The sequence below is a fragment of the Heloderma suspectum genome, chromosome 2, assembly GCF_057233095.1.
Source record: "Heloderma suspectum isolate Gila_16-S chromosome 2, 16-S_ref, whole genome shotgun sequence".
Taxonomy (NCBI): domain Eukaryota; kingdom Metazoa; phylum Chordata; class Lepidosauria; order Squamata; family Helodermatidae; genus Heloderma; species Heloderma suspectum.
The window spans coordinates 111,797,839-111,824,555 of NC_139459.1; the positions used below are offsets into that span (position 1 = coordinate 111,797,839).

A 26,717-nucleotide genomic window follows, 5' to 3' on the forward strand; every position below is an offset into this window, starting at 1 on the left:
CCTGTCTCCCCGCCCTGGCCCAGACAATGGTGATGGTGAGAAGGAGGAGAAATAGATGCTGCTGCCTCCTTGCTCCCTGGCTCCGTGCCTGACAAGCAAGGAACTGATAGTAAGGATGAGAGAGAGGACGGCTGGCTCTTTATCTTCTGATTGTTCATTGCCACTGCTGCAGCTCTCCATATTAGTCCATGTGCATTGAACGCTTTTACATCTGCATGCACAGTAAGATAGGAAACAGGCAAAAACTGGCAGCCACCAAGACTGAGACTGCCAACTGCCAGCATATGAGCAATGAACAGCAAGCTGGGAGACAGGGTTGCTGTTAGACTTCCCCTTTGAAAGTACCCATAGGGTGCAATCCTATGCATATTTAGACAGAAAAAGTCCTACAACTCCCAGTATTCCCCAGTCAGCCATTAGCTGACTGGGGAAGTGCCCTTAACTTCTTAACCCAACAGACCCAAATGCAAATGCTAGTCCCCAATGACAGCTTTGCTAGTCACTGCCAGGTTTGCTGAGCAACACCCTGAAAATACACCCTTTTCTTTTGAGAAGTGTACATTCACTCAGACTTACTGATGTATGGAAGAGAAGGATGGGGGAGAAGTGACGGTATAGATGAGCTCCCTTTCCTGTGCTTCCATGTCTATGTAATTGAGATGTTTCTTTGTTAGAAAGGCAAGCTCAGTCTCCTTGACAGTTAGATGGCGGCTCACTCCTGAAGCTTCTTTGGGAAGCTGATCATCCACAGGAATAATGTGCATTCTTACCACCTAGTGTAAGGATTTAGAAAAACCATTATATACTGAGGTGGTGCAGGGGGAGACAGGCCATCAGAAATACTGCAGCTAAAAGATTACAGAGTTTACAATAAGCCTCTGCAATCTTGACGTTCGCATCTGCTGGAAGAAAGAACAACTCAAGGGCAGATAATAAAATATTCCACAAGTTCCCCATCATTCTGGGCATTTCTACACCAGCCTAAAATCCTGCATTTAAAACGGGGCTTTCTGCTTCCGTTTTAAATACAGGAACACAACTGACTCCCTTTTTCACCCACTTCCTTTCGCCCCTCCCCTTCCCCCCTCCTTCTCCCCATATCTGAGTCTTCCATTATCTTTCATTGATCTTGCTCCTCTTCTTGCTGCTTTAACTCTTTTCATGGAGGAAACTGAAGCAGAACACAATGGGGTAATTTGATAGCTCATTATCGGCGATCTATTTAAAAATGGAACAAAGGGCATTTAGTGCAGGAGAGTCATGGCAGGGTCACTGCGTCATGTAAAGAGCCCACAAACTTCCATGAAGGAGCAATCTCAATCACAGGATAAAAGTCCAGTGTGAAGGAGCCCTCTGTATACTTTGTTTAAATTTGTCATTTAAAAACCTTGCCATCTTTTTTACATGAGACCTTAACATTTAAACTTTGCTTTAGAAATGTCCATCACCAATGACTGGTATATTTAAAGATGTGTACAAACAAACCCAATTTTCTGAAACATTGCCAACTATAGTTATAACAAAGGAAAAACACAGGAAGCCAAGCATTGAGCTCTTATATCGTGATTGTGTCCATTTATTGGCCAAGTGAAATGAGACCATTAGTTTGAGGCAGGTTGACAGCATTCTTTGTTGGTTTTTAATGCCATCTCGCCCCTGAACATTAATATGGACTGAGCCTTGAAACATGTTAAGTACATTCACAACATTATTAACATCCATGCACCTGATCCATCTGGTTGTTAGGAAAAGGAGATTCTCACACATTTAGAGTGCAATTGCTTGCACGTTTACTTAAAAGAAAATCCCATTGTGTTCAGTGGGACTTAATCCCTGGTAAGTGAATTTAGGATTGTAGCCTTTGATTATAGATATATGTCACTGTGTATTCCCTCATGGCCTTGCAATAAATCCCAAAATGACATACCTGAGTTTCTGAAAGATTGGGAGGGTCATGACTATCACATAGAACCAACTCAACTGAATCTTCAAATATTTCTCCTCCTAAGTGACGGTAGTAGATTATCCCATTAAACAGATCTTTCTGAAGGAATTTAGTGATTGGATAACCTGTTGAAACACAGACAAAAGCAAGTAGAGCTATTACAATTATACCTTCATTCTAATGTAGTCTAGTTTAGCAGAGTTCAGCAGTGTTATTAAAGACAAGGGTGCGTAATGACATAGTCCCATTTTTCTTTGCATGAAACCATAGATTAGGGGTTATATATTAACTGTCTTATACTGAAATTCTGAAACTTGTTATTTGCCTTTAATGTTGTCAAGGTGTAACTGTAAAGGCTTTGTGCTTGTTTCTTCGTTATCTTTAAAAAACCAAAACTGACATTTTTACTGAATTATGAAGGACATGATTTCTGTTCTTTAGAAGTAACAGCAATGCCCAGACTCTGTGACAGAAATTCTGTGTTTTACTTCTGAAGCTGAATTATTTCGTATTTAGCATGGATGACACATTCTCTTCTCATTTAAAGCCTCCAGGGATCGCAGTACCAAGAAAATGTCATTGACTACCCACGTTGTTGTTTTTTTAGCTAAGAAGTAAATAAAAGAACATTCTCCTCAGAAAGAAAGCACTCTGAGGAAAAACTTGTTGTACAGTTTTCACCAACCAAAATCAAAGCAACAAAATTTCAGTCTATCGACTTTCTTGGGGATAACTCATTGACCGGGTTTGCATGATCTCTGTGGTGGATTGTAGTTATGTGCTAAGAGACTTTTAAATATTCAAGCCACGACTGTGGCTTGTCATGTCATCCTGATAACAGTGGATTGTTAGAATGGTTAACAAACCACCCAGAACTCATGGGCTGTTTTAGGGAATATTCAAAATGGCTGCTCACATGTGCCACAGCCCACTATGGCTTAACTAATCACATGAACCTGCCCAGTGTATACTTTGGTGTTCTGCATTGGCTGGGAATTACTACAGAAGGGACTACACGTTGAACACATTCATTAAAATGCCAGGAAATAATTATGACCGAGGCCTAATTCAAAAGTTATGTTAGTATGGTGCTGAGGGGACAAATGCATGGGTGCTGAACAATGCACTTATCCATTTGTATGAGGAGGATATAACCTCTTGAGTGAAGCAGGCTGAAAATCAGTGGGGTTGTTCATAGGAAGCTATGTGGGTGCCACAACACACAAGTGGCTAACCATGAAGTTCAGGATCCATATCAGGAAACTACATCATCAACCTAACTTTGGGACTGAGCCTTGTATATGGATTTAAGTGTGATTATGATCAGGGCCTAAATCTGAAGCCAATATAGCCTTGAGGTGCCTTCAAATCTAAGCAAATCCATGTCAGTCAACAGACTTTAATAGTGTGTTTGATACTAAAAGCTGCAATCCACAGTCTATTTACTCAATCCCATGAAAGAGAAGGAGACAGCACTAATAAAATGAGGACAGCAGTTGAACTCTCAAGTGTTAGAGGAAAAAACATTTGAAAATTTTCAAATTTTTTAAATTTGAAAACAACACTCAGGCATAAAGGTAAAACTTGACCTCAAAACATTAGTAAAAAGAAAGAGGGCCTCCCGCTCCAGCAAATGTCTAACATATTACCAATAAGGTCTGGTCCTGGTTTCTTCATGATTTCTCCTGCCTGTGATGGTTTGGTGATATTAAAGAGTATGTAGTCATCACTGGAATCCATGTCAGAGGCTCGAAGCATTGAGCCTTGGATCTGAATGGTTTGTCCTTCATGTACCTCTATTTCAACATTACTGATGAGAAATGGGGGGCTGTCATCTTTAGGCAGTATGTTGATGGGAAACCTGTGGCGGCTGCTGTGGCGGGTGTCAAAGATCCTGAAGACAATATAGTCCTTTGTGGAATCGCTGTCATCATGATGGTAACGGACAACACCAGTCTTAAGGTCTGAGACTGTGAGCATGAATCCTTTTCCTCCTGTCAGGCAACAGAAGTGATATAATTCATACTTGGGACATGGGGGTGAAGATTAGGCACTGAAACAATTAAGTTTATAAGATGTAGGAACTGGACTGTCAAGAGAAGGAAATGAATAAACATCAGTCCTTCACAAATTAACTCGTGAGGTCACCAATTAATTGCAGGGAACTTGGGGGAAGGGGAAGGATTGGCATCTCATTTTGGATGGCTTCGAGGAGCAGAAGCAGCGAGACAGACTTGTGCTGCTCTCACCTTTTGCAGAAGCCCCAAAGAAAATGAAGAAAGACCAAGACCCAGCCCCAAGTCTACTAATCTACTAATACTGGCTACTAGTCACAATGGCTATATATTACCTCCAGTATCAAAGGCAATATGCTGCTGTATACCAGTTGCTGGGGAACATGAGTGTGAGGGTGCTATTGCACTCAAGTCCTACTTGTGGGCTTAGCTCAGACAGCTGACTGGCCGATGTGTGAACAGAATGCTGGACCAGATTGGTTTTTGGTCTGATTCAGCACGGCTCTCCTTATGTTCTTAAGTCCTTTGTATGTGCCACTGAACTTGGGGGAGGAGTCAGTGGCAACCAGCTACAAACAGCAGCTGGCCAGTAAGCCAAGCCAAACTTTGTGAGCCCCTAACCAACAAGCAATGAAAATAAATTGAAATTCCCTTTCAGTAGGGTGAGTGGCTTATGCCATGTGGCAAAATATGACAACTACCTCAGAATCCACATTATCTCGGTGTTTATAAATGGAGCCAGCCCAGCAGCGGCCTCTGCATATTCCCAAAGTCCTCATGGCGAGAGAGCTGTAAAGTTGAATCAGCCCATGTACTGTATTGATGGCAAAAGGACCAGATAACATAGAATCATAGAATCATAGAATAGTAGGGTTGGAAGGGGCCTACAAGGCCATCGAGTCCAACCCCCTGCTCAATGCAGGAATCCAAGTCAGAGCATCCCTGACAAATGGCTGTCCAGCCTCGTCTTGAAGGCCTCCAGTGTGGGAGAGCCCACCACCTCCCCAGGTAATTGGTTCCATTGCCGTATTGCTCTGACACTCAGGAAGTTTTTCCTGATGTTCAGTCGGAATCTGGCTTCCTGTAACTTGAGCCCATTATTCCGTGTCCTGCACTCTGGGATGATCAAGAAGAGATCCTGGCCTTGTTCTCTGTGACAACCTTTCAAGTACTTGAAGAGCGCTATCATATCTCCCCTCAGTCTTCTCTTCTCAAGGCTAAACATGCCCAGTTCTTTCAGTCTCTCTTCATAGGGCTTTGTTTCCAGTCCCCTGATCATCTTTGTTGCCCTCCTTTGAACCCTCTCCAGCTTGTCTGCATCCTTCTTAAAGTGTGGTGCCCAGAACTGGACACAGTACTCCAGATGAGGCCTAACCAGTGCTGAGTAGAGGGGAACTAGTACTTCCCGGGATTTGGAAGCGATGCTTCTATGAATGCAGCCCAAAATAGCATTTGCCTTTTTTGCAGCCACATCACATTGTTGGCTCATATTCAGCTTGTGATCGACGACAATTCCAAGATCCTTCTCGCTCGTAGTGTGGTTGAGCCACGTATCCCCCATCTTGTAACTGTGCATTTGGTTTCTTTTTCCTAGGTGCAGAACTTGGCATTTGTCCCTATTAAATGCCATTCTGTTGTTTTCTGCCCAGCACTCCAGTCTATCCAGATCACTTTGAATTTTGTTTCTGTCTTCCAAAGTATTAGCTATCCCTCCCAATTTTGTGTCATCTGCAAATTTGATCAGCATTCCCTGCACCTCCTCCTCCAAGTCATTAATAAAAATATTGAAGAGCACTGGGCCCAGGACTGAGCCCTGCGGTACCCCACTCGTTACCTCTCCCCAGCTTGAGAAGGTCCCATTGATAAGCACTCTTTGAGTCCGATTCTGTAGCCAACTGTGGATCCACTGGATCGTTGTTTCATCTAGCCCACTTCGAGCTAGTTTGCTCATCAGGATATCATGGGGCACTTTGTCGAAAGCTTTGCTGAAGTCGAGGTATATGATGTCTACAGCATTCCCACGGTCTACAAGGGAGGTGACTTGATCAAAAAATGAGATCAGATTTGTCTGGCAGGACTTGTTTTTGACAAATCCATGTTGGCTTCGAGTAATCACTGCATTGTTGTCAAGGTACTTCCAGATGGATTGCTTTATGATCTGCTCCAGAATTTTCCCAGGGATTGATGTCAGACTGACTGGTCTGTAGTTCCCAGGTTCCTCCTTTTTACCCTTTTTGAAGATAGGGACAACGTTAGCCCTCCTCCAGTCATCTGGCACTTCCCCGGTCCTCCATGATTTCTCAAAGAGAATAGACAGCGGTTCTGAGAGCTCTTCTGCCAGTTCCTTTATGACTCTAGGATGCAGTTCATCTGGCCCTGGAGATTTGAACTCATTCAAAGTAATGAGGTGTTCCTTGACCATATGCCTGTCGATCTCAAGCTGCAATCCTGCCCCTTCAGCCTGTACTTCGCCTTTGCCAGGGGGGTCATAGACCCTCTTTTGGGAGAAGACTGAGCCAAAGTAGGAATTGAGCACCTCTGCCTTTTCTTTGTCCTCTGTTATCATTTTGCCATCCTTATTTAATAGCTGAACAACCATTTCTTTCCTCTGCCTTTTACTATGCACGTAGCTGAAGAAAGCCTTTTTGTTGTTTTTAGCATCCCTCGCTAACCTCACCTCGTTCTCCGCTTTAGCCTTCCTGACGCCATCCCTGCAATTCTGTGCTACCTGCCTGTACTCTTCCTTTGTTACTTGGCCTTCTTTCCACTTCCTATATGTGTCCTTTTTTGTTTTCAGGTCATCCCTAAGCTTTTTGTGAAGCCACATTGGCTTCTTCTGTTGTCTTCCACCTTTTCTTCTTGTTGGAATTGTTTGTGATTGTGCCTTGAGAATTTCCTTTTTTAAAAGTTCCCACCCATCTTGGACTCCTTTTCTCGCTAGCATTGCTTGCCATGGGACCTTACTGATCATTGTTCTGAGTTTATTAAAATCAGCTTTCCTAAAATCCAGGGTACGCGTTTGAGTACACTCGGCTTTTGCTTCCCTTAGAACCAAGAACTCAAGTACAACATGGTCGCTTTCCCCCAGAGTTCCTGTAACTGCTACTTTATCCACTAAGTCATCTCTGTTGGTTACATGTGGATGAAAAGATCTGCCAGGATACAATACCTCTTAGAGTGAGTTGTCCATGCTGTAAACCATCAACAGTGACTAAGCGAACGCCACTGATATCGTCATTGTCTACAATCTGAAACTGTTCCCATGTTATAGAGCGAGACTGTCCTTCCAAGAGATCAAGACCTAAAAAAGGTAAGATGAATGCTTCAAGGGGGGCTGTGGGGAGAAACCCAGATCCTGTACATTATTAAAAAACGTGGGTGCAATCCAGAGCCATCCAGCTCACTGGGAGCTTTGCCATTGACTCCAATGGGACTTGAATTCACTTTACACTCTTTGAGTGAATGAGATATTCAAAACAACCATCTGGGTTGCTCAAAGGCTCTGTGCAAGTGGCTAGAATCTATTACGTAAGGAAATGAATTTCCAGCCATTTAAGACTCTGCCGCTAGCTCTTTGAAGCATTGCCTAAAACGTTAACCATTTCGAGAAACGTCACTGCAGGCAGTAGCTTCCAGATTTACTCTCTGATCCAGCAAGGGACTTTGTTGTGCACAGCTGATGCAGGTGTGAGCCCTCATCACGAACCTCATCCCACACTACAGCTACGTTTGATAGTAAAGGAGTCTGTGGAACTTGTCCCTGAGAAGCAAACTCAGGGACAAGTTCCACAGCCTCCTTTACCATCAAATGCTGAATTATCCTGCAACATCTCATTTATGAGAAATGGCGATCACACGTCAGATACCATGCACAGAACTTCCATCAAACACAGTGCCCAACTATGGAGGCAAACAATATTTTAGATTTAATTTCCTCGGGGACTGTCTATTTTTTGCCCTTGAAACGTTGACCTGGCTCTCATGACACAAGGTTGTCAACCTTGTTTGTGTTGGAGTGGCTTGTCATGACATCCAAACCCAGCATGGTGGTTTCAGCGTGGTTTGTTAATCACGTACAAGCCATGCTGAGCACCAGCATCCTGAGTACAAGCATCCTGAGCTTGTTGTTGGGTCACGGGCTGTGGCTTGCTTTCAGAATGGTTTGTTGTGAAATGTGGACCTGGCATGATGGCTTGTGTATGGCTTGTGCCCAAAAGGCTACAGAGTCACTTGGCAAGAGCAGCAGAAAACCTGACTGCTCCCTCACAATCTTGCTAGCTGTGTCAGGCTAGCAACACCTGCGTGCCTGATTTCCACCAACTTTGTGATCGCTGCTCACTCTGCGCGAACAGGAGAATTGAGCAAATCAAGCAGCGAGCAGCCATGACATTTGCGGACCCTTTTTTTACTTTCTGAAATTGTACACAAATTTAGTTGTACAAAAATACGGGGGGGGGGGGGAGCAGAGACCAAAAATAGGCATTCCTGCCCATAGGCTAAAGTGTGATAATGCGGATTTTGGGAGGATTTGCACTTTTAAACCTTTTTTCCACTTTGGGGGAGATTTTCACAAATTCACATTAACTAATACGCCTTAGTTAATGTGTATTTGTGCAAGTTCACATTTGTGCTACTGCAAATTAGTGCAAGTACAATTAAATTCTTGGATGAAAAAACTTGCTCTATCAATGAGCGAAGGACAGCACACAGAACTGCCCAGAGAGCTTTGGCTACTGGGCAGTACAGAAATGAAATAAAAAAATAAAAACCCATACATCCCTAATTTTACTCTGTTTAAAAAAAAATGTGCCACAAAGGCCACTAGGATATGTGCCAGGAGCGGGCAGGAGGACAAAGGGGGAAACAAACCATGGCAAGACAAGGAGTATTTGATCATCTGGTGGCAGCAGCATGCATTAGCGATGCATTGAACAAGCCACTGTGGTTTGTTTTCAGGGTGGCTTATCGTGATGTGAGAACTCGCCCTCTGTGAGGCACTCTGTATACCAGAGGTGTTGAATGTCTTTCAGCCTGAGGGCCAAATTCAATTTTGGAGAAGCTCTCACATTCCAATGGTGGGCGGGGCCACGGGCAAAGGAGTAGTGCCAAAATAACAGCATATTTTAGCTTAAAGTTCTTATTGCCAATAACTCGTCTTGAAGAGAGGCACTCCAACATTTTAGAACAGGGGAGAAACGTGGAAAAGCCAGGAAACCACCAAACCACTGGTGGATGGGGAAAAGAGGGTGGATCCAGGAGAAGGGGCAGGACCACATGGAGAACCCTGGAGGGCTGGATTGGGACCCTGGGAGCAGCAGATTTGGCCCACGGGCCTGAGGGTCAACATGCTTACTGTATATGGATGGCACTATATAAATAATAATAAAATTACAATTATAATTTGTTTTCTATAATCTTGTAGGTCATTAAGAACTGCCTTTCAGACACCTCTCTCAAACAACTGTACAAAATTAAAATGGAGTATGTTAAAAACAAAGCTTTAAAAAATATTATTTTTTACTTTCATTCAATGATATTTTAATTCTTCTGGCCACCTTGACTGTAGATTTTCTTTTTCTAGTTGCTCTAGTTAGAAGTTATTCTTAAACCTGTCTTTAAAAAAAAAAACATACACAGCATAAAATGAATTCTTACCTGTATTCCATGAAACCCGAGGAGCATTTGTATCTGTTGTTCTAATGGAGATATACAGAGTAATGGGTGAACTCTTTTCAAAGTACAAATCATGAACTTCAAACTCCACCTGTTATACAAAAATGGACACTCTGTTTACTAGAAATTATCAAAGAACATAAGAAAAGCCCTGCTGGATCAGACTAAAGGCCTATCTAGTCCAGCAGTCCGTTCCCACAATGGCCAGCCAGATGCCTACAAGAAGTCCGTGAGCATGACACGAGCACAGAAGTGCCAGCTTGAATTCCTCAGAGACGAGTATTGAGAGGCAGGCTGCCTACGATACTGGCGGTAATATATAGTCATCATGACTAGCAGCCACTGACAGCCATATCTTCCATGAATGTGTCTATTCCCTTTTCAAAAGCATCCAAGATCAGCCTGGCTCATGACTGCTGAGCATGCCTAGCATAAAAAAGCAGCCAACAAATAGGGGATTAGAGAACTCTCAAAACATTCTGATAACATGCTGGCTGGGGAATGCTAGGAGTTGTAGGGCTTTTTTTCTGTCTAAACCTCCATAGGATTGTGTCCTTGGAGTGTTAATAATTTGGAACCAGAATGCAAAAAGATCCTATGGTTTCTGTATGTCTACAGGAGGGGTGGGGTGGGGGAGAGACCTCTTTCAGCCCAAGAGCTGAATTTCATTTTGGACATGCTCTCTGGGGCTGCATTCCAGTGGTGGGTGGCCAAAGACAAAGGGGCAGGGCCAAAAATGCAAACATTACCAGCATATTGTAGCTTAAAGCTCTTAAGTGCCAGTAACTAAGCCTTAGGAGAGGCGTTCCAACCTTTTAGAATGGTGTGTGTGTAGAAATGCACAAAAGCCAGGAAACTACCAAATGACCGGTGATTGGGGGAAAGGGGGTGAGGCCAGGAGGCGATTGGGACCCCAGGAGGGCTGGCTTTGGCCCCCAGGCCTGAGGTTCCACATCCCTGGTCTACAGTTTTCCATATTCTCCCTTGCCCCTTTTGTTTTTGTTGTATAGGTAGAGGGAATGACTGTAAAGCTCAGCAGGCCTCAACACAACTGTCCTTTATTTATCACACAAAGGACTGCAGTACTTAACAGCTTCAACCACTGCTGCTACTCCCAACTCTACAGAAGCTGCCAAGGTTCAAAACAATAACTAACCCACAATGCCTCCCCCGCCCCTCTCCGAATTCATACATAGCAGTTTTGTTTTGGAAAATGCTGTTTTCCCTATAGTTAACAGGTACAATTTAAGTATAAAAAAAGGTTTCACGTGTGTGTCATTCATTTTAACTTCCACAAGAGGGAGCACTATTTATACTTCCATGGGATATTTTTGCGACATGAATAGCAAATGCTGAAGGGTTGACCACTGTTGAAATGTGTGAAAATCAGAAAGAAATTAAGCCAACATGAACAACATTAAACCTCGGCAAGGGTTTATTAAATTGATCTGGCATTATGGGAAGGAATTTAAAGACAGGCAAGAAATAACTGCTGTCAGATTTTTATTATAATGTCCTTGCTGTCGCTAGAGCATATATACACTATAATTCCTGTTGAACTAACCCAGCCTATTCAAGCTCTCACACTTGGTTTGAATTCAAAAGCCTCAATGTCCTACCAATTTCATATTTAGCCAGCACTAACTGTCATTCTTGTAATAGCAATAGCAATTTCTTTTTCTAAGAAGTTGCCCTTATGGGTCAAATAGCAACTTTGGTACATTTTCATTAGGAAATGTGCGCTGGAGGGAAAGGGTTAAATTCCCCCTCAGGCAGCACTATGGTCTGAATCTGAACCCCGCACGCACATGCATACACACACAGCTAAAGAGTCAATTAGATTTAATCATGAAATTCCACCATCTTGTCTCGTTAAGCCCTCATAAGTATTTATGCATCTCAAATACTCATACTTGTAACTCCTTTCTAATTTTATTAAAATATATAATTTCTTCCATCTTACTTTTCCCCAATATCCACTCCTAGAAAGCCCTAAAGGGATCACACTGGATGAAAAACATTAGGACCAGCAATAATGGGGTGTGTGTGTGTGTGTGTAGCATTTATCTTTAAAATGCTGTGATCTAAATCTGTAAGAAAGAAAGTTTAACGCAGCAGTAGAGAATTTGTGAGGCATATGGGCTTCATGTTTCAAAAGAGGGAAATATTTCTGGTAGATCTGCAAGATTTAGGGAGCAATCCTATGGCCGTTAGTCAACGGCTAGACAGCCATAGGATATCTGGTTTTCCAGGAACCAACCTCACAGCCCGCGCTCTGAAGTCGGTTCCCAGAGAACCGACCTTTCCCCACTTGCGTGATGTCTCACAGGTACCACAGAAAAGCCCTGTGCTCCGCGCTAGCAAGAGAAGTGCGGGGCGGCCAAAATGGGGCGTTCCCAGGGGGCGTTCCGGGGTGGGGAGGGTGGAAATGCCTGTACAACACACGCTCAGCTCTTTTGCGGCTACACAGCCACAATCGGCTGTCTAGCTGAAAATGCAGGGTAGGAGAAGGGCAGAGGGAACAATCCCCTCTGTTCTTCTCCTGACCTGCATTGGATAGGCGGTCGCCTCCGAGCTTGGAGGCGGCCATGTACCTGCACAGGATTGCACCCTTAATCAATTAACTGGTGCAGTTAAACAAACTTTTGTAACACATACAAAAGCACAGTTGGTTTGCACATGCATTCATGCAGACAATTTGAATTCTCATGATTTGGAGACCTGCAACTCAGTATGTGAAATGACTTTTGGAAAGGATTGCGAGCAAAAAAGGATGTGAGGTGACCAGATGCCACTTGAGCTCCCACAGGACAATGGTACTCAACAGTGCAACCCGACAGCCTTGCCATTCATTGTATATGATGTGTTGACTGTTCGGGATGTGTGAATCTTTCAGCTGCAAAGGAAGATGCAATGCTTTCAGCCTTATTTGAGTTACCTCATAATTTCTCCTCTCCAAATGGCTGCTATTTGGAGGCTGATACGCAATGAGCATATTGTTGAGACTATTCCATGTGAAGGATGAGATAGGCTTAGTGTGGTCTTGCAGGTGCGTGATATAGCCTTCCTGGGGTGGCTTGGTGATGTTGAAGACCAGTAGCGATTGGGCTGTTTCACTGTCTTCAGCATCCAGTATGGCTGTTGACAAGGGGCTCAAAATGAACTGGTCCACTTCCAGGATAAGCATAGCCATGAAGGCAGTTTGAGGGGCCTGGTTAGAAATTGCGCCTCTGATCTTAACAGGAAGCCACGCATGCTCAGACTATGGAACAAGAAAGAAGCAACAAATTAGCATGTGATGAAAGTAAATGTCTAATTATTGCTGAATTCTTTCCAGACAGCCTAACCTATGCCAGTTTACTCTGAAGTAAGCCACACTCAGTTCAGTGGGACTTACTCCCAGGTAAGTAGGATTGCTTGCAATTAATAGGGCTGTTTTGATGTAATATATTCTTCTGTGGATGGTCGAATAATTCCTTTACAAGTGGAAAACACTGCATTAGAAGCGATCATCTGTGTGGATTTTTCAGGAAAAATGCATGACTGGAACACTAGATCAAACCTACATAGCTTGAGACGCACCAAGCAGAACATAATCTATGTATTGTGGCCTGCAAGGTATTTAATATCCCCACCTGTTTTTGCAGTCCTAGGCAGGCAACAGAAACAGGATGTTCATCAAGTCTCTCATGGCCTACTTGACAAGTCTGCAAGGCTTGTGTGCAGGCCTACAGTAGATTCCTGGCATCTCCCACTTATTTGCTCTTTCCAGAAAAATCTACAAATATGACCACTGCCAGTGCAATGCTGTCAGGTGCATCTCTTCAGGGGAATAATTCTAAACCTACTCCAGCAAAGGAAATTTTTTGCAAAAGATGAGGCCTCTTGCTATCCTGCATCAAAAGTATAACCCTTTAGAAGGTTACATTTTGCTTTATTGTCACATTGCTTTTAAAATTTGTAAGTTCCACAAGCTACAAGCTTAGAGCTCACTTCTACTTTACTCCCAGCCTGCAGTTCACATGCACTCATCCTCTCCTGCCCCCCAATGGCTTCACTTGTTAAAATAAAAAATCCTGAAACAGGAATTACTTCCGGATTATGCACTTTTCCTGGAACATTCAAAAAGGAAGCTCATGCATCTCCCTGTACTGAGAACAGCACTTCATCTCTCTATTTAAATTATGTTTATGACCACCACAACTAGACAAGTAATAGCATGTAAGTGGAAAGCAGAGATGCCTTTAACAATGGACCAATAGTACCAATGTTTGTGGAACACAATTCTAGAAGAACAACTTATACACAAACTAAGGGCACAGAGAACACAATGACATACTGATTCACATGGTTTTGCTTCATCAATTATATATAAAATAATGGTAAGGCGAGGCAACCACCAGAAACACATGGGAAAATATGGATGGATACCTGTAACTTCCAAGTGAATTGAATTGTATTGTTCTTCAAATGTAGGTCCCACCTCCTCTATGGTTGCTCCTACACCATGCCTGGTTGTAAAACAACCTCTTTTACATCTTCAGCTCATGTGTTTAGGGCTGATTACATGGCATTGCTAATATAGTATATAACCACACAATATATGCGTGCCACATATAGATGTGACTAAAAGCAGGGTGGCATGGAGGATGCTTCTGACACACCCAGAAAAATCCCCCCTCCATTGTTATGAACTTCCTTTGGTGACAATCCCTACATCCTATTGACTTCTGTCATCTCTTAGCTGCTGTGTATGTATTGTCATAATATTTAAATCAATGTCTTCCCCGAGAGATCCCACTCATTGGGAAAAAATGAGTTAAATTACATAAATTCTAACGTCTAGCGGAATTATGTTAACAGTCCAATTCTGAACACCACTGTTCCACTCAATGTACTAGCTGAAGTGTCCATTTCGATCTGGACGAACTGAGGACAGCCATCAAATGTGAGAATTGCACTCATGTAGTTCAACAAAACCAATGAATTGCTTGGCTATCATAGTAAATGTTAACAGCACCTTTGCTATTTAAAGTGTAGGTGGGAAAGCTCTTTGAACAGTGAGATCAATTTCCCTTCTTCTCTCACCCGCAATGCATGCTGCAATGACCTCTGCTCACAGTGAGAATAAGTGCTGTGGAAATCAGTGGCCAAAATCTAGGCCATTTCTGAAAGAATGCCAGGGACTATTTTAAAAAGGGGGCCATAGGCTCTGGGCCTGAGCTGTGGTGTGTGCACGCAGCCATTTTGAATATTCAAGCCACAACTGCAGCTTGTTGTGTTGTCTGAACCCTTGTTGTTTATCCCTCACACAATGCACCCCTGCCAGGTTTGGACAACACAACAAGCCGCGGTCATGGCCTGAATATTCAAAAGCTGTCCAGCTCATGCTGCAACCCACCAGGTCTGTGTGTACCTGTTGGGTTTTATGTTGGATGATGGCTGTCCACCCTGTTCTAGAAGATCAGGTAATCCAGAACTGTTTGTGTTCACGCACATAAATCCTTTACCTTGTACACAGTCTTGCTTCTGCGATCAGTGAGATCCAGTCTGATGGGAATATAATCAACATTGGGTGAAGGCGGGTCCAAATGCTGGTATCTAAGGCCCATCAGGAGAAAATCCTCACAGCTCACTCTGATATTCTGGATGGTCTTCAGGCCTGAATTACAGCTCCCAGTCAGGCACTTTCCACTTGCCCTATGGTCTAATGGCCCAAGAGAAATTCTAGTGAAATAATTGTTTCAGCGGAAATGTGGACAGATATGCAAACCACTCACAGGGTGCTTCCAGAAGAGGCTTTTATCATACAATCACCTTGACTTATTCCTGGAAATTTTATAGGGGCCCATGATGTCATCTTCTACCTGTAACCTTCCCAGGTATTCCCACTGATTCTTCAGTCTTTTTTCTCCCCCCCCCCCATCCATTAAGGAAGAAAAGATCGTATTGCTACACAATGCATTTCGATAGGTTACACCAGGAGCCCTTTGTGTGGAAGCACCCACAGTGAGCTAAAAATAGTATGGAATTTAAATACCAATAAAAAGGAATGGATCTTCGCTCCCTGTTGTGAATTCCAACCCAAAGCCCTTTAAAAGTGACCTTCTGATTATGACCTCAAGCAAGAACCATCTGCACAAAAGATCTTATAAGCCCTCAATCCACCAGAAATGGTCCTGCAGAAGTTGCTGCAGATCTCTCCGAGGAAGAGAAGGATGCATTGCCAGATTCTGAACCCAGGACTAGCAATCCAGGCCTTCCCAGCATGGAGTCTGAATCAACCTATTGAACTCCCTAGTGGAGAATGTTTAAACCCATCACTATGCCTTTCAAATTCACTCAAGCTGTGGGGCTCTACCAATCATCGGGGTTACTCTGGCCTTTATCAGTGCACTACTACTCTTACCTACAGAGCACTTGACATAGCACTCTCTCAGTTGCTATAGACGTTGGCGCAGACCATGGTAGCTGCTACACAGCCAGGGCTGACAGGCATTTTCTGTTCAAATATTATGTGGTACTGGGCATTGTTAGCTACCATTATGGGAGAAGGACCACTTTCTCCTATATCAGGTTACTTAAACATAGCTGAGGCTTGTCTTTGGTTTTCCTCTAATATAAGCACATGTAGCTCCAATTTGGATCGGGACATGATGCTCCAGGAGGAGATCCTCCCCACACACACTGTTTGCTTCCTGAAATCCCCCCCCCCTCCATGTGAGGGGCAAACAAGCATAGGAAAAAAGTTCTTCATTGCAGCCTCAGCAACATGCTACGCAAGTATGTAACATGTAGTTTGGCACTATGATCTTCCACTGAGACCCTTCGCAGAGTGCCACCACTATCATCAGAAACCAAGTGGGTGGCAACAAGAGAGACAGCTTTCTCATCTGTGGCAACCCCAGTTATGGAATTCCCTCCCCAAGGAGACTTGCTTAGCACCCACTGGATTTATTTTTAGGTGTCAGCTTACGACATTTTTATTCTTCCAGGCACTTCGATGGTTTGTATTTTATGTACTGGAAGGATGCTGTACTTTAAACACTGGAAATGAAGTTTTTACTTTGCTTTAGTTTATATTTAAGTGTTACTTGTTTATTGATTTTAATGGTTTTATGGTATACCTTATCGCTGCTCTTTTCTTTTAATTTGCATTGTAAACTGCCCTGGGATAAATATTATGAAAGGTAGAATATAAATGCCTTCAAGCAGCAGTAGGCAACTGCGGGGGAACATAGGAAGCTGCCTAATAATGGGTCTGACCATCGGTCCATCTAGCCCAATATTATTGACACTGACTGATAGCAGCTCTCCAGGGTTTCAGGCAGGAATGTTTCCAACCTTACCTGAAGATGCCGGGGATTGAACCTGAGACCTTCTGTGTGTAAAGCAAGTGCTCTGCAATGAGCCACAGTCCCTCCTCTCTGCAAGGCACCACACACTCTACAGGGTGCTGGGGAGAGAGAAACAATGGTTTGCCAGGGAAATTCAGTGGCAAACCACTAAGGCAGCCTAAAGGAGCCAAATCTCACTTGTTTTGAAGCAAGATGTTGCCATTTTAGGCTTCTTTACTGGTAACAACCATGGAAACCTAAAATGGCCAAATCTCACTTCAAAACAAGCAAGGTTTGGCAACTTTAGGCTACCTTAGCGGTCTGCTCCTGATTTTCAGTGGCAAACTGGCAATGTTTCTGCTGCCTCTGCAAATTTCAGCAGCAGGAGGGGGGAACAGCAGGGGGCAGTGAGGGCTGTATGTGATCCCTAGGCCGTGTGTTGCCCAGCCCTGCCTTAAATAGATAAATAAGATAAGATAGGTAAGGTAAGGTAAGGTAAGGTAAGGTAAGGTAAGGTAAGGTAAGATGATGGTTATGATGATGATGACAACAATTAAAATAACCACCGAGAGGTTTGGGCCTGTGTGTACACCTGCTTATTTTCTTGGGAAATGTCTCAGGACATGGCAGAAAGAGCTGGTACCATCTGCACTTCAACCCATAGTGACCTGATAAAGGTTCTATATAATGTCTTCACCAGATGCAGATTGTAGTGATTATAATAGGCACAAAGAAACAGAGAAAGACATACTGGATGTGGGGGAAAAACTGTGAGGTTGATCGCCACGAGGTTCTTCTTCCTTAGCTTCTCCAGTAACAAGTTGGCCATGGGCTGGTAGAAATGTTTCTAGAGAGATCAGACTTATAGTGCACTCCAAGTTCATCTTCCTGTTATAGTCCAAAGTAATTATGTTCTTGTTAATTACATTAGACAGGCCATGAAACTCAGGGACCTCCAGAGCACTGGAGCTCATCTTGATAATATTACAATCTGGTTCAAGCAACTTAACAAGAAGGGTGACTATTTCTGTGAAAGTTTCTGTTTCGGTAAATCTGGAAAGGATAAGTAAAAACACATAGTAATAATTTAGGGAGCAACTGTGAAACATCTATGTCCATGCTGAAATCCACAAAACATAATGAAAATATATATTTTTAATCGGTCAGAAATAAAGTACATAGGGCTATGTGTAAACTATCTGAATATGAAGAGAGGTGTGTGTGTGTGTGTGTGTGTGTGTGTGTGTATAAGAGAGAGTATGTGTGTGTAAAAGAAAAAGAGAGAGAGACAAAAAGACAATTAAGCCAGTGCTTCCATTTTTCTGTATTGCAATATTGCAGTACTTCTAAAACAAAGAAATTAGGATCGTTCTGATTTCTGAAAATCATTCTCCATGGGTTGATTTAGTGTTAGCCACCACATCTTTTTCCATCAATAATCCTCAAGGAAACTCGTAACAACAAAATTTAAAACGATCTATCAATAAAAAAAACAAAAACAATTTAAAACAGCCGACCAAATTACAAAATAAACCTCAAGAGCAACTATTAAGCACAATGGTCAAAATTCTGCAGCAACAGAGCTAATTTCACTGGAAGGATTTCTGGCAAAGCAAAGTTTGGCTCCTTGCCGAAAGGTTGGACAGGCAAACTATTTTTGCAGAGGTGTGTCCAGACTATTCCTCCTAGTTGGGCTCAAGAAATTCTAGTAGGACAGAGTGTTCTGGGACAAAATGTGCACATATACGCACACACACACACACTCCTGGGGTTATAGCCAATGGGTTAGCTAAAACTTATGTCCGACTCATTTCAATAGCTCTACTCTAAGTAGGACTAATATTGGACACAACCCCTGGACACCTAATGTGGGCAAAATCACTTTACTTTTCACATTATTATCCATCACTTTTTATACTGACCAATATAACAAAACTTTTGTGACTTGAACTTTGAGTTGTACAAATGTTATTTTGGAACTGCACATTCCCCCCACCCCACAGAAACTGCACATTTTGTGTCTGTTGGCACATTTTTAAAAGCCCTGCTACACAGAGCCAATGAATGTAGACTTGTAGAAACAGTGCCCAACAAATCCCCTTGCTACTCAGCACGGGATAAGGCCTCCCAGTACGTTTTTTCATCTACAGTTAGGGATGGTGGAGAAATCTGCCACAAACTCCAATGAGGCCAGATTCTTTAGAATCCGGCCCCCAGAGTCCGTGGCGGAACAGACTGCTCCCCCCCGCCACCCCATGAAGCCCGGTCGGGACAGACCCTACCTGGCGCCAGCCGGTCTGGGTCTATCCTCTTCGTTCCGCAGCCGGCTGCTGCCAGGCTGTGGCCGCAAATGGCATCCGGCATAGCAGACACCATTTGTGTCCCTGCTCTTTGCCGTGATAGGCTACATAAATATTTACGTAGCCTATCACGGCCTCTGCAGGGACACAAATGGCATCTCTGCTTTTGCCGTGATAGGCTACGTAAGTATTTACGTAGCCTATCACAGCAAAAATGGGGAAGTGAATGGTGGCCGCAGACACAGCCACCATTTGCAAAGCAGCGCAAATGGCACCAGGTAAGTACTCCGTTTCGCATGCCTTTCGTGGGGTGGTGGGGCAGGCGGCTTCGTTCCGCCACGGATTTCGGGGGGGCAAATGCACTGGCATTTGGCCTCACTGAGATCTGTGGTGGAATCCTCTGACATCCCTACCTAGCAGACTGTGACCCGGCTGGGGGCTGGCTTCAAAAAAAGTGCTGGAGTGAAGCCCCGGCACGACCTGCCACCACTACACCGCTGCCTGGGAGATCTGGATTCCAGTCTCCCCTCAGCCATGAAGCTCACTGGGTGACTTTGGGCCAGTCACTGACTCTCAGTCTAACCTATCTCACAGGGTTGTTGTGAGGATAACATGGAGGATCATGTAAACCAACTTGGGTTCCTTGCAAGAGCAAAAAAGGTGGGATATAAATGTAATACAGAAGTAAAACATACAGGGCAGTATCCAACGGTGATATTCCGCAAACTCAAACAGCACTAGTAGAGCTCTGCATAATTGCCCATTTTGCTTACGCAACTGGTTGTGCAAGTGCAGTTGCACAACCTGTTGTACAAGGCATCGCATAATGGGTGCAAGCAGTTGCATAATGGGTTACGCAAGTGGAATGCACAACCGATTGCACAATGGGAATGCACAACAGGTTGCACAATGGGTTGCACAAGAGTTATGCAAAACAAGAGTTGTGCAACCACGCTTGTGCAAATGCCACTTGAGTTGGATTCTTCTCTTGCGCATAGTTCAGAACCTTATTTCTGCTAGTGCAATGTCATTTGAGTTAACAGAATGACACAGTTGGATACTGCCAACAGATTGCAGGTTATGTCACATATATATGAAGGAATTACACAAGTAAAAGATGACACAGAAAATATACATCCATTTTAGAGGTGGGGTGCATAACCAAAGCCTGAGAGGTGACAATACACAGACTTCTCTTTCTCATGCACAGAGTTCATACAACCAGCCACAACACACACCTTAGCAAATACTAGGGACAGAAAAGGGTATGCTGTTGTCCTCATGCTCTACTGTTTTGAAGCTTCTCAAAGGCACTTGGCTAGCTGCTGCTAGAAACAGATTGCTGGACTAGATGGACACAAATGACTGAACCCAGTCATTTCCCCATTGCCAGCCAAGTCACACACACATACTCTAATCTCTTTCCTCCAGAAGCATCAGCCATATACATACACACACACACACACACACACACCATGACCACACATGCACACCCTTTCTCCCTTGAAAGTTAATAAGCCAAACACACATGCAATTTACTCTAACATAGAAAAACAACAACACTTGTTTGGTTACCCTGATAATGTATTCCAAGTAAAAATAATAAAATGGCCATTTGTACCCATGTACAAAGGTTGGAAAATTTGGCTGGTTCAGTGGTAGTGAAGATGGTGGCATTACTTGCATGGCACTCAGCTGCAATTATGTGCAAGTGACTAGACGAAATTAACCTTCACTTCAAACATGCATTTCACAAAATGTCCAGCAGCTATACATGTGATACATAGGCTTCAATGTGAACAAAATCAAGTACATCCCTTTAAATGTTATTATGGTGCAATCCTCTGCATGTTTACTTGAAAAAGGCAAGATGGACTGATTGAGTAATGCTGTGTGCAGTTAAACCCTGAGAAAAGCTCCTGTACCTGCATAGAAGTGAATCTTCTGCCCACTACGGCTGCTCCCATGACTGCAGCACTGTGACCTGTCTATCCTAGTGGCAGGACAAGCCAAAAGATAGTGGGAGAGAGGGATGGATTTCATAAATCGATGTGAGCTATCTAGCCAACTGGCAGTTCACTCAATGAACTCCTCTGCTGTCTTGCAAAAAGGATTAGAAAAGTTTTTGTTCTTAGTTAACGGAGTGTGTGCGCACTGGGCAATGGTGGAAGGGGGTGGAAGGGAGTGGGGGGGGGAATTCCTTGCAGAAAGATCCACACTTGGCTCCCACCTATGGAGACAGGAAAAGAGATGACAACCGCACACTGGTTTTGTCTCATGGGTAGAATTTCATTTTGAAGACAGTCATAAATTCATTTGTGAAACACAAACTTATTCCTGAAGATGATTCTCTTGCCAGGATCAAGAAAAACCAGGCAGGAAGCAAGCATCCCAATAGTAGCACTGGAGGATCATTTTTAAGCATACATTTGGCTTATTCATATTGCTGAGATTATTCACGGGCTGATCTGGCCACAGTCACACATGTTTTAGTTGCATCCCGTTTGGACTACTGCAATGCTCTCTACGTGGGGCTGCCTTCGCAGAAAGTTCAGCTGGTCCAGAATGCTGTGACCAGACTGCTGACCAGGGCTGGTTACAAGGAGCACGTGACTCCTTTGTTACAACAGTTTCACTAGCTACCAATCTGTTTCTGGGCAGAATTCAAAGTGCTTATTATGACCTATAAAGCCCTGTATGGTTTGGGACCAGGCCTAAAAAAACGCCTTCTCCCATATGGGCCTGCCCAGTTCTTAAGATCTTTTGGAGAAGCCCTTCTTTCAAGACCAGCACCTCCAGAGGTGGCAATGTGAAAGAGGGCCTTCTCAGTGGCCATTCCCTCGCTGTGGAACTCCCTGCTGACGGAGGCTATGTTCGCTCCCTCTTAGATATCCTTCTGTCAGCAGGCAAGGGCCACTTTATTCAAGCAGGCCTTTGGTTTATAAGCAGGTCTGTTGGGCTGGAGGCAGTTTTTACTTTGTTACTGTTGTGTTTTTAATTGTGTTTAATGTATTTGTTTTATTATTGTTTTTACCTAGTTTTATTAGTGATTGTAAGCTTCCTTGAATGCCATTTTTGGTAGAAAGGCAGTCAAACAAACAAACAAACACAATTTATTTTCTTTTTTCACAGGTTTCTCCCTCCTCTCCAACCTGAAAGCCCAAATTCAAAATTCTACAGTGATTTAGACCCAGGCATGCACACCCTACTCTTTGGGCAATAGACATTTCATCTGACAAATACGCAAAGCTTTGGTTGTTTGGATATGCAAAACTTGGTGTTGTTTCACAGCTCAGCTGCTCAGCCTCAGGGCACAAAGTTGTCTCAGCCAGTGCCCCTGTTGTTTCCACTGTAAAATAAAAAGCACAGCTCCCGGCAGCGGTTTGGGAGATCTTTGCAACAAGCTCACAGCTGATCGGCCGCCAGAGGCACTTCCTAATACTCCTGTTGGCTGGCTGGCTCTCCTTTCTGGTCGTCCTGCATGGCCAGCGTCAAGAATCGGCTTAGAAAGGCATGTGCCGGGGGCCCACAGATCCAGGGGGCCCACTGACAAGAGCTCCCTCAATTTGCTCTCCCTCTTCAGCACTGCAACCTGCTTGTTCACACAACCCTCACTCTGGCCCAGAGGGAGTGAGGAAAAAGCCAAGCAACGAAACAAATAACAGCAACTGGCTCTGTTGGCAAGCAAACAGAAATGATGAGGAAGAGGAGTTGGGGACAGTGGCAGTGAGGGAATGGGGTGACTAAGTGAAAGGGACCCACTGAGGGTGTCTTGCCTAAGGGCTTCCCAAAACCTGAAGCAAGCATAGCCCCCCTGCAGCTACCTCACAGCACATAGGTAGCCAGCGCTCAGCTTACTCCTTCATCTGACCTCACCTCTGCTCCTTCACTCTCTGCAGCCACTGACAACCAGCCAACCAGCTGATTGTTGGTGGGCCCCACAGCATTGAAGCACCCACTATCAGGGGTGCAGCTGGCTGCAAAAGATCCAGAGCTTCAGTTCTGTCTGCCTTGTCTTTCTAAGTCCCCAGCCATCGTTTTCCTCCTCAGCAGGTGGATGGAGGGAGAAGTTTTCTGTATGAGGCACGAACAATGCCATCTCAGACAGAATGCTTCTGTGCACACTGCTTATTTTATTTATTTAACTAGTTATAAGCCAGATTCTCTGCCCAAAAATGGCACTCAGAGCAGTGTACAAACACCACATTAGCCAGCCCTGCAGCTGAAGTGGTTTTTAATAAACGCTTTAGTGGTTTTGGGATTGGGAGGCCTTCACTTGTCCTGAAAGCTTGAAAGCTCTAGCCCCCTCTTCAGGCCTTCTGTACTTGAATACAGCAAACACATGAAGAAGGGAGCACTCCAAACCTATCTTCCTCCGTCACTGTCTGTCACCCTTAACTTGTGGAGGGTGATTGTCTGAAGAGGACAGCCTCCTGTATCCATGGAGGCTCTTCGTGCAAGCCAGAACCCTGGAAAATACATGTGATGACTGAGACGATGGAGGGAGGTGGGGCTGGAGCACTCCCTCTCCTCACATGTTTGCTCTGTTCAGGTATAGATAGGGCTTCCATGAGTTCAGATTTTAATCAGCCACCCTCTGGGGCAGGTTCGTCAACCTACTGCCTTGAGAGACCTCATTGATGGAACCATAGTTTTCCCCTGTTGATAGTAGCAACAGCCACAGTCAATGGCAAGATGAGGATGCAGTTTTCTTGGTGGACCAAGGAGTAGGATGAATTGTTACATGATTGGTTTCCAGTAGGAAATTGACAGCAATATTACAGCAAATTGACACCTTGGATTTTGTCTGTTTGTGACATAGAAAAAAGAAAATAGCAGAGCTCACATGTGATGATTCAGTTGGACAGCATTAGCAGTTCCTTTTTATGTTAGTGAATGGTGGAGATGTACTTGTCCTTCATTAGAAATACCCTTTGACTAATGTAGTACTCTGGTATTACATACCTGTATAACCTCAGCATGACTAAGTCTTCATTGAGAATTGGAGATCCATTGTGAGTGTACTTTACTTCATTGGGAAGAAAATGGCAGTCAAACACCTGTTAAAGATAGACTTTGTTTAAGGAGTGGACAGTGTATTGCATATGTTGTCTTTTAGGCTCATTTTGGTTTGTCTTGAGAAATACATTATAATCTACTAACGATGAACAGCGGGGGTGTCCAATCTTTTTGAACCCGTGGACATATTTGGGAATTTGAGAAACTGATGTGGGCACCACTACAAAATACTTCCATGGAAGATGTGGCTAATCACATCATGGCTGCAGTGGGGGCCTGGCTAATCAAAAGAGGTGGGGGGAGAGAAATAGTGAGTCTAGAGGATGGGAGGGAGGGGGAAATAGCATGGCCAAGAGATAAAGGGCTGAGAAAGAGTGAGACTAGAAGCTAGGAGGGGGGGATAAACAGCAAGGTTAAAAGGTGGGGAAGAGAAATAGGGAGGCTAGAGGCTGGGAGTTGAGAGAAAAAGAACTATAAAGGGATGTGGGAGAGAAAGAGCAAGGCTAGGGGCTAGAAAGAGAGAGGAAGAGGGCTAAGGATGGGGAAGGTAGAGAAATAGCAAGGAAAGGGATTGTGTTGAGAGGAACTAAGGCTATTATAATTGTTAGAAAGTTGTATTTTCATATATAGACATTTCATATGTATTAATTGCTATGGATGTACATATATATATTTTAAAAGGCAGTTTTAAAAAAAAGCTTCATGGGTGTCATGTCGGGGATCCCTTTATGAGCACCATTGGAGGGCCCCGTGGGCACTGTGCTAGGGACGCCTCATGTACAGAATTCCCTTCATGGATCACTGCCTTGTTGTGGCAAAGGGGCTTGCATAACTCAGTGAAGCCATAAGCTATGCCGTGCGGAGCCACCCAAGACGGACAGGTCATGGCAGAGAGTTCTGACAAAATGTGGTCCACTGGAGAAGGAAATGGCAACCCACTCCAGTATTCTTGCCAAGAAAACCCCATGGAACGTATCACAAGGCTAAAAGATATGACGCCGGAAGATAAGCCCCTCAGGTCGGAAGATGTCCAATATACTACTGGGGAAGAGCAGAGGGAATTTCCAAGTAGCGCCAGAAAGAGTGAAGCGGCTGGGCCAAAGCTGAAAGGACACTCAGCTGTGGATGTGTCTGGTGGTGAAAAGAAAATCCGATGCGGTAAAGAACAATATTGTTTAGGAACTGGAATGTAAGATCAATGAACCAAGGTAAGCTGGAGGTGGTCAAACATGAGATGGCAAGATTGAACATCGAGATCTTGGGAATCAGCGAACTAAAATGGACAAGCATGGGCGAATTTAATTCAGGTGACCATCATATCTACTACTGTGGGCAAGAATCCCTTAGAAGAAATGGAGTAGCACTCACAGTCAACAAAAGGGTGGAAAAAGCAGTACTGGGGTAAAATCTCGAAAACGACAGAATGATCTCAGTACGAATCCAAGGCAAACCCTTCAGCATCACAGTAATTCAAGTCTATGCCCCAACCGCTGAGGCCAAAGAAGCTGAGGTTGATCGGTTCTATGAAGACCTACAACACCTTCTAGAACTAACACCAAAAAAAGATGTCCTCTTCATCATAGGGGATTGGAATGCTAAAGCAGGAAGTTAAGAAATCACCGGGATAGCAGGCAAGCATAGCCTTGGTGTACAAAATGAAGCAGGACACAGGCTAATAGAGCTTTGTCAAGAGAACACGCTGATCATAGCAAACACTCTTTTCCAACAGCACAAGAGGCAACTCTACACATGGACATCACCAGATGGTCAATATCGAAATCAGATTGATTATGTCCTCTGCAGCCAAAGATGGAGAAGCTCTATACAGTCAGTAAAAACAAGACCTGGAGCTGACTGTGGCTCAGATCATGAGCTGCTTCTTGCAAAATTTTGGCTTAAATTGAAGAACGGAGGGAAAACCACTAAACCATTCAGGTATGACCTCAATCATATCCCTTATGAATATACAGTGAAGGTGAGGAATAGATTTAAGGGATTAGACCTGATAGACAGAGTTCCTGAGGAACTATGGACGGAGGTCCGTAACACTGTTCAGGAGGCAGCAACTAAATCCATCCCAAAGAAAAAGAAATGCAAGAAAGCAAAGTGGCTGTCTGATGAGGCTTTACAAGTAGCTGAGGAAAGAAGGGAAGCGAAAAGCAAGGGAGAAAGGGGAAGATCTATCCAACTGAATGCAGAGTTCCAGAGAATAGCAAGGAGAGACAAGAAGGCCTTCTTAAATGAACAATGCAAAGAAATCGAGGAAAACAACAGAATGGGAAAGACTAGAGATCTCTTCAAGAAAATCAGAGATATCAAGGGAACGTTTTGTGCAAAGACAGGCATGATAAAGGACAAAGAAGGCAGGGACCTAACAGAAGCAGATGAGATTAAGAAGAGGTGGAAAGAATACACAGAAAAACTATAC

General features: G+C 43.8%; 1 protein-coding gene across 7 annotated transcripts in view; it reads right to left on the reverse strand.

The window, feature by feature from the left end:
• The window catches only part of FREM1 (FRAS1 related extracellular matrix 1), a 108,494-nt gene that overhangs the window by 61,699 nt on the left and 20,078 nt on the right, over positions 1-26,717 (reverse strand). For 6 of the 7 annotated variants that reach the window (XR_014787800.1, XR_014787802.1, XR_014787801.1 and 3 more), the window contains exons 4-12: positions 24,236-24,330; positions 17,722-18,023; positions 15,144-15,340; positions 12,572-12,895; positions 9,616-9,724; positions 7,130-7,261; positions 3,595-3,939; positions 1,928-2,070; positions 577-773 (exon numbers count right to left, since the gene is read on the reverse strand). Coding sequence is in view for 3 of the 7 variants with exons in the window: in XM_084834530.1 (XP_084690656.1) it covers positions 577-773; positions 1,928-2,070; positions 3,595-3,939; positions 7,130-7,261; positions 9,616-9,724; positions 12,572-12,895; positions 15,144-15,340; positions 17,722-18,023; positions 24,236-24,330 (1,844 nt within the window). In the remaining 4 variants the exon portion in view is untranslated. The remainder of the gene's footprint in view (positions 1-576; positions 774-1,927; positions 2,071-3,594; positions 3,940-7,129; positions 7,262-9,615; positions 9,725-12,571; positions 12,896-15,143; positions 15,341-17,721; positions 18,024-24,235; positions 24,331-26,717) is intronic. The other variant, XM_084834532.1, reaches the window with a different exon arrangement.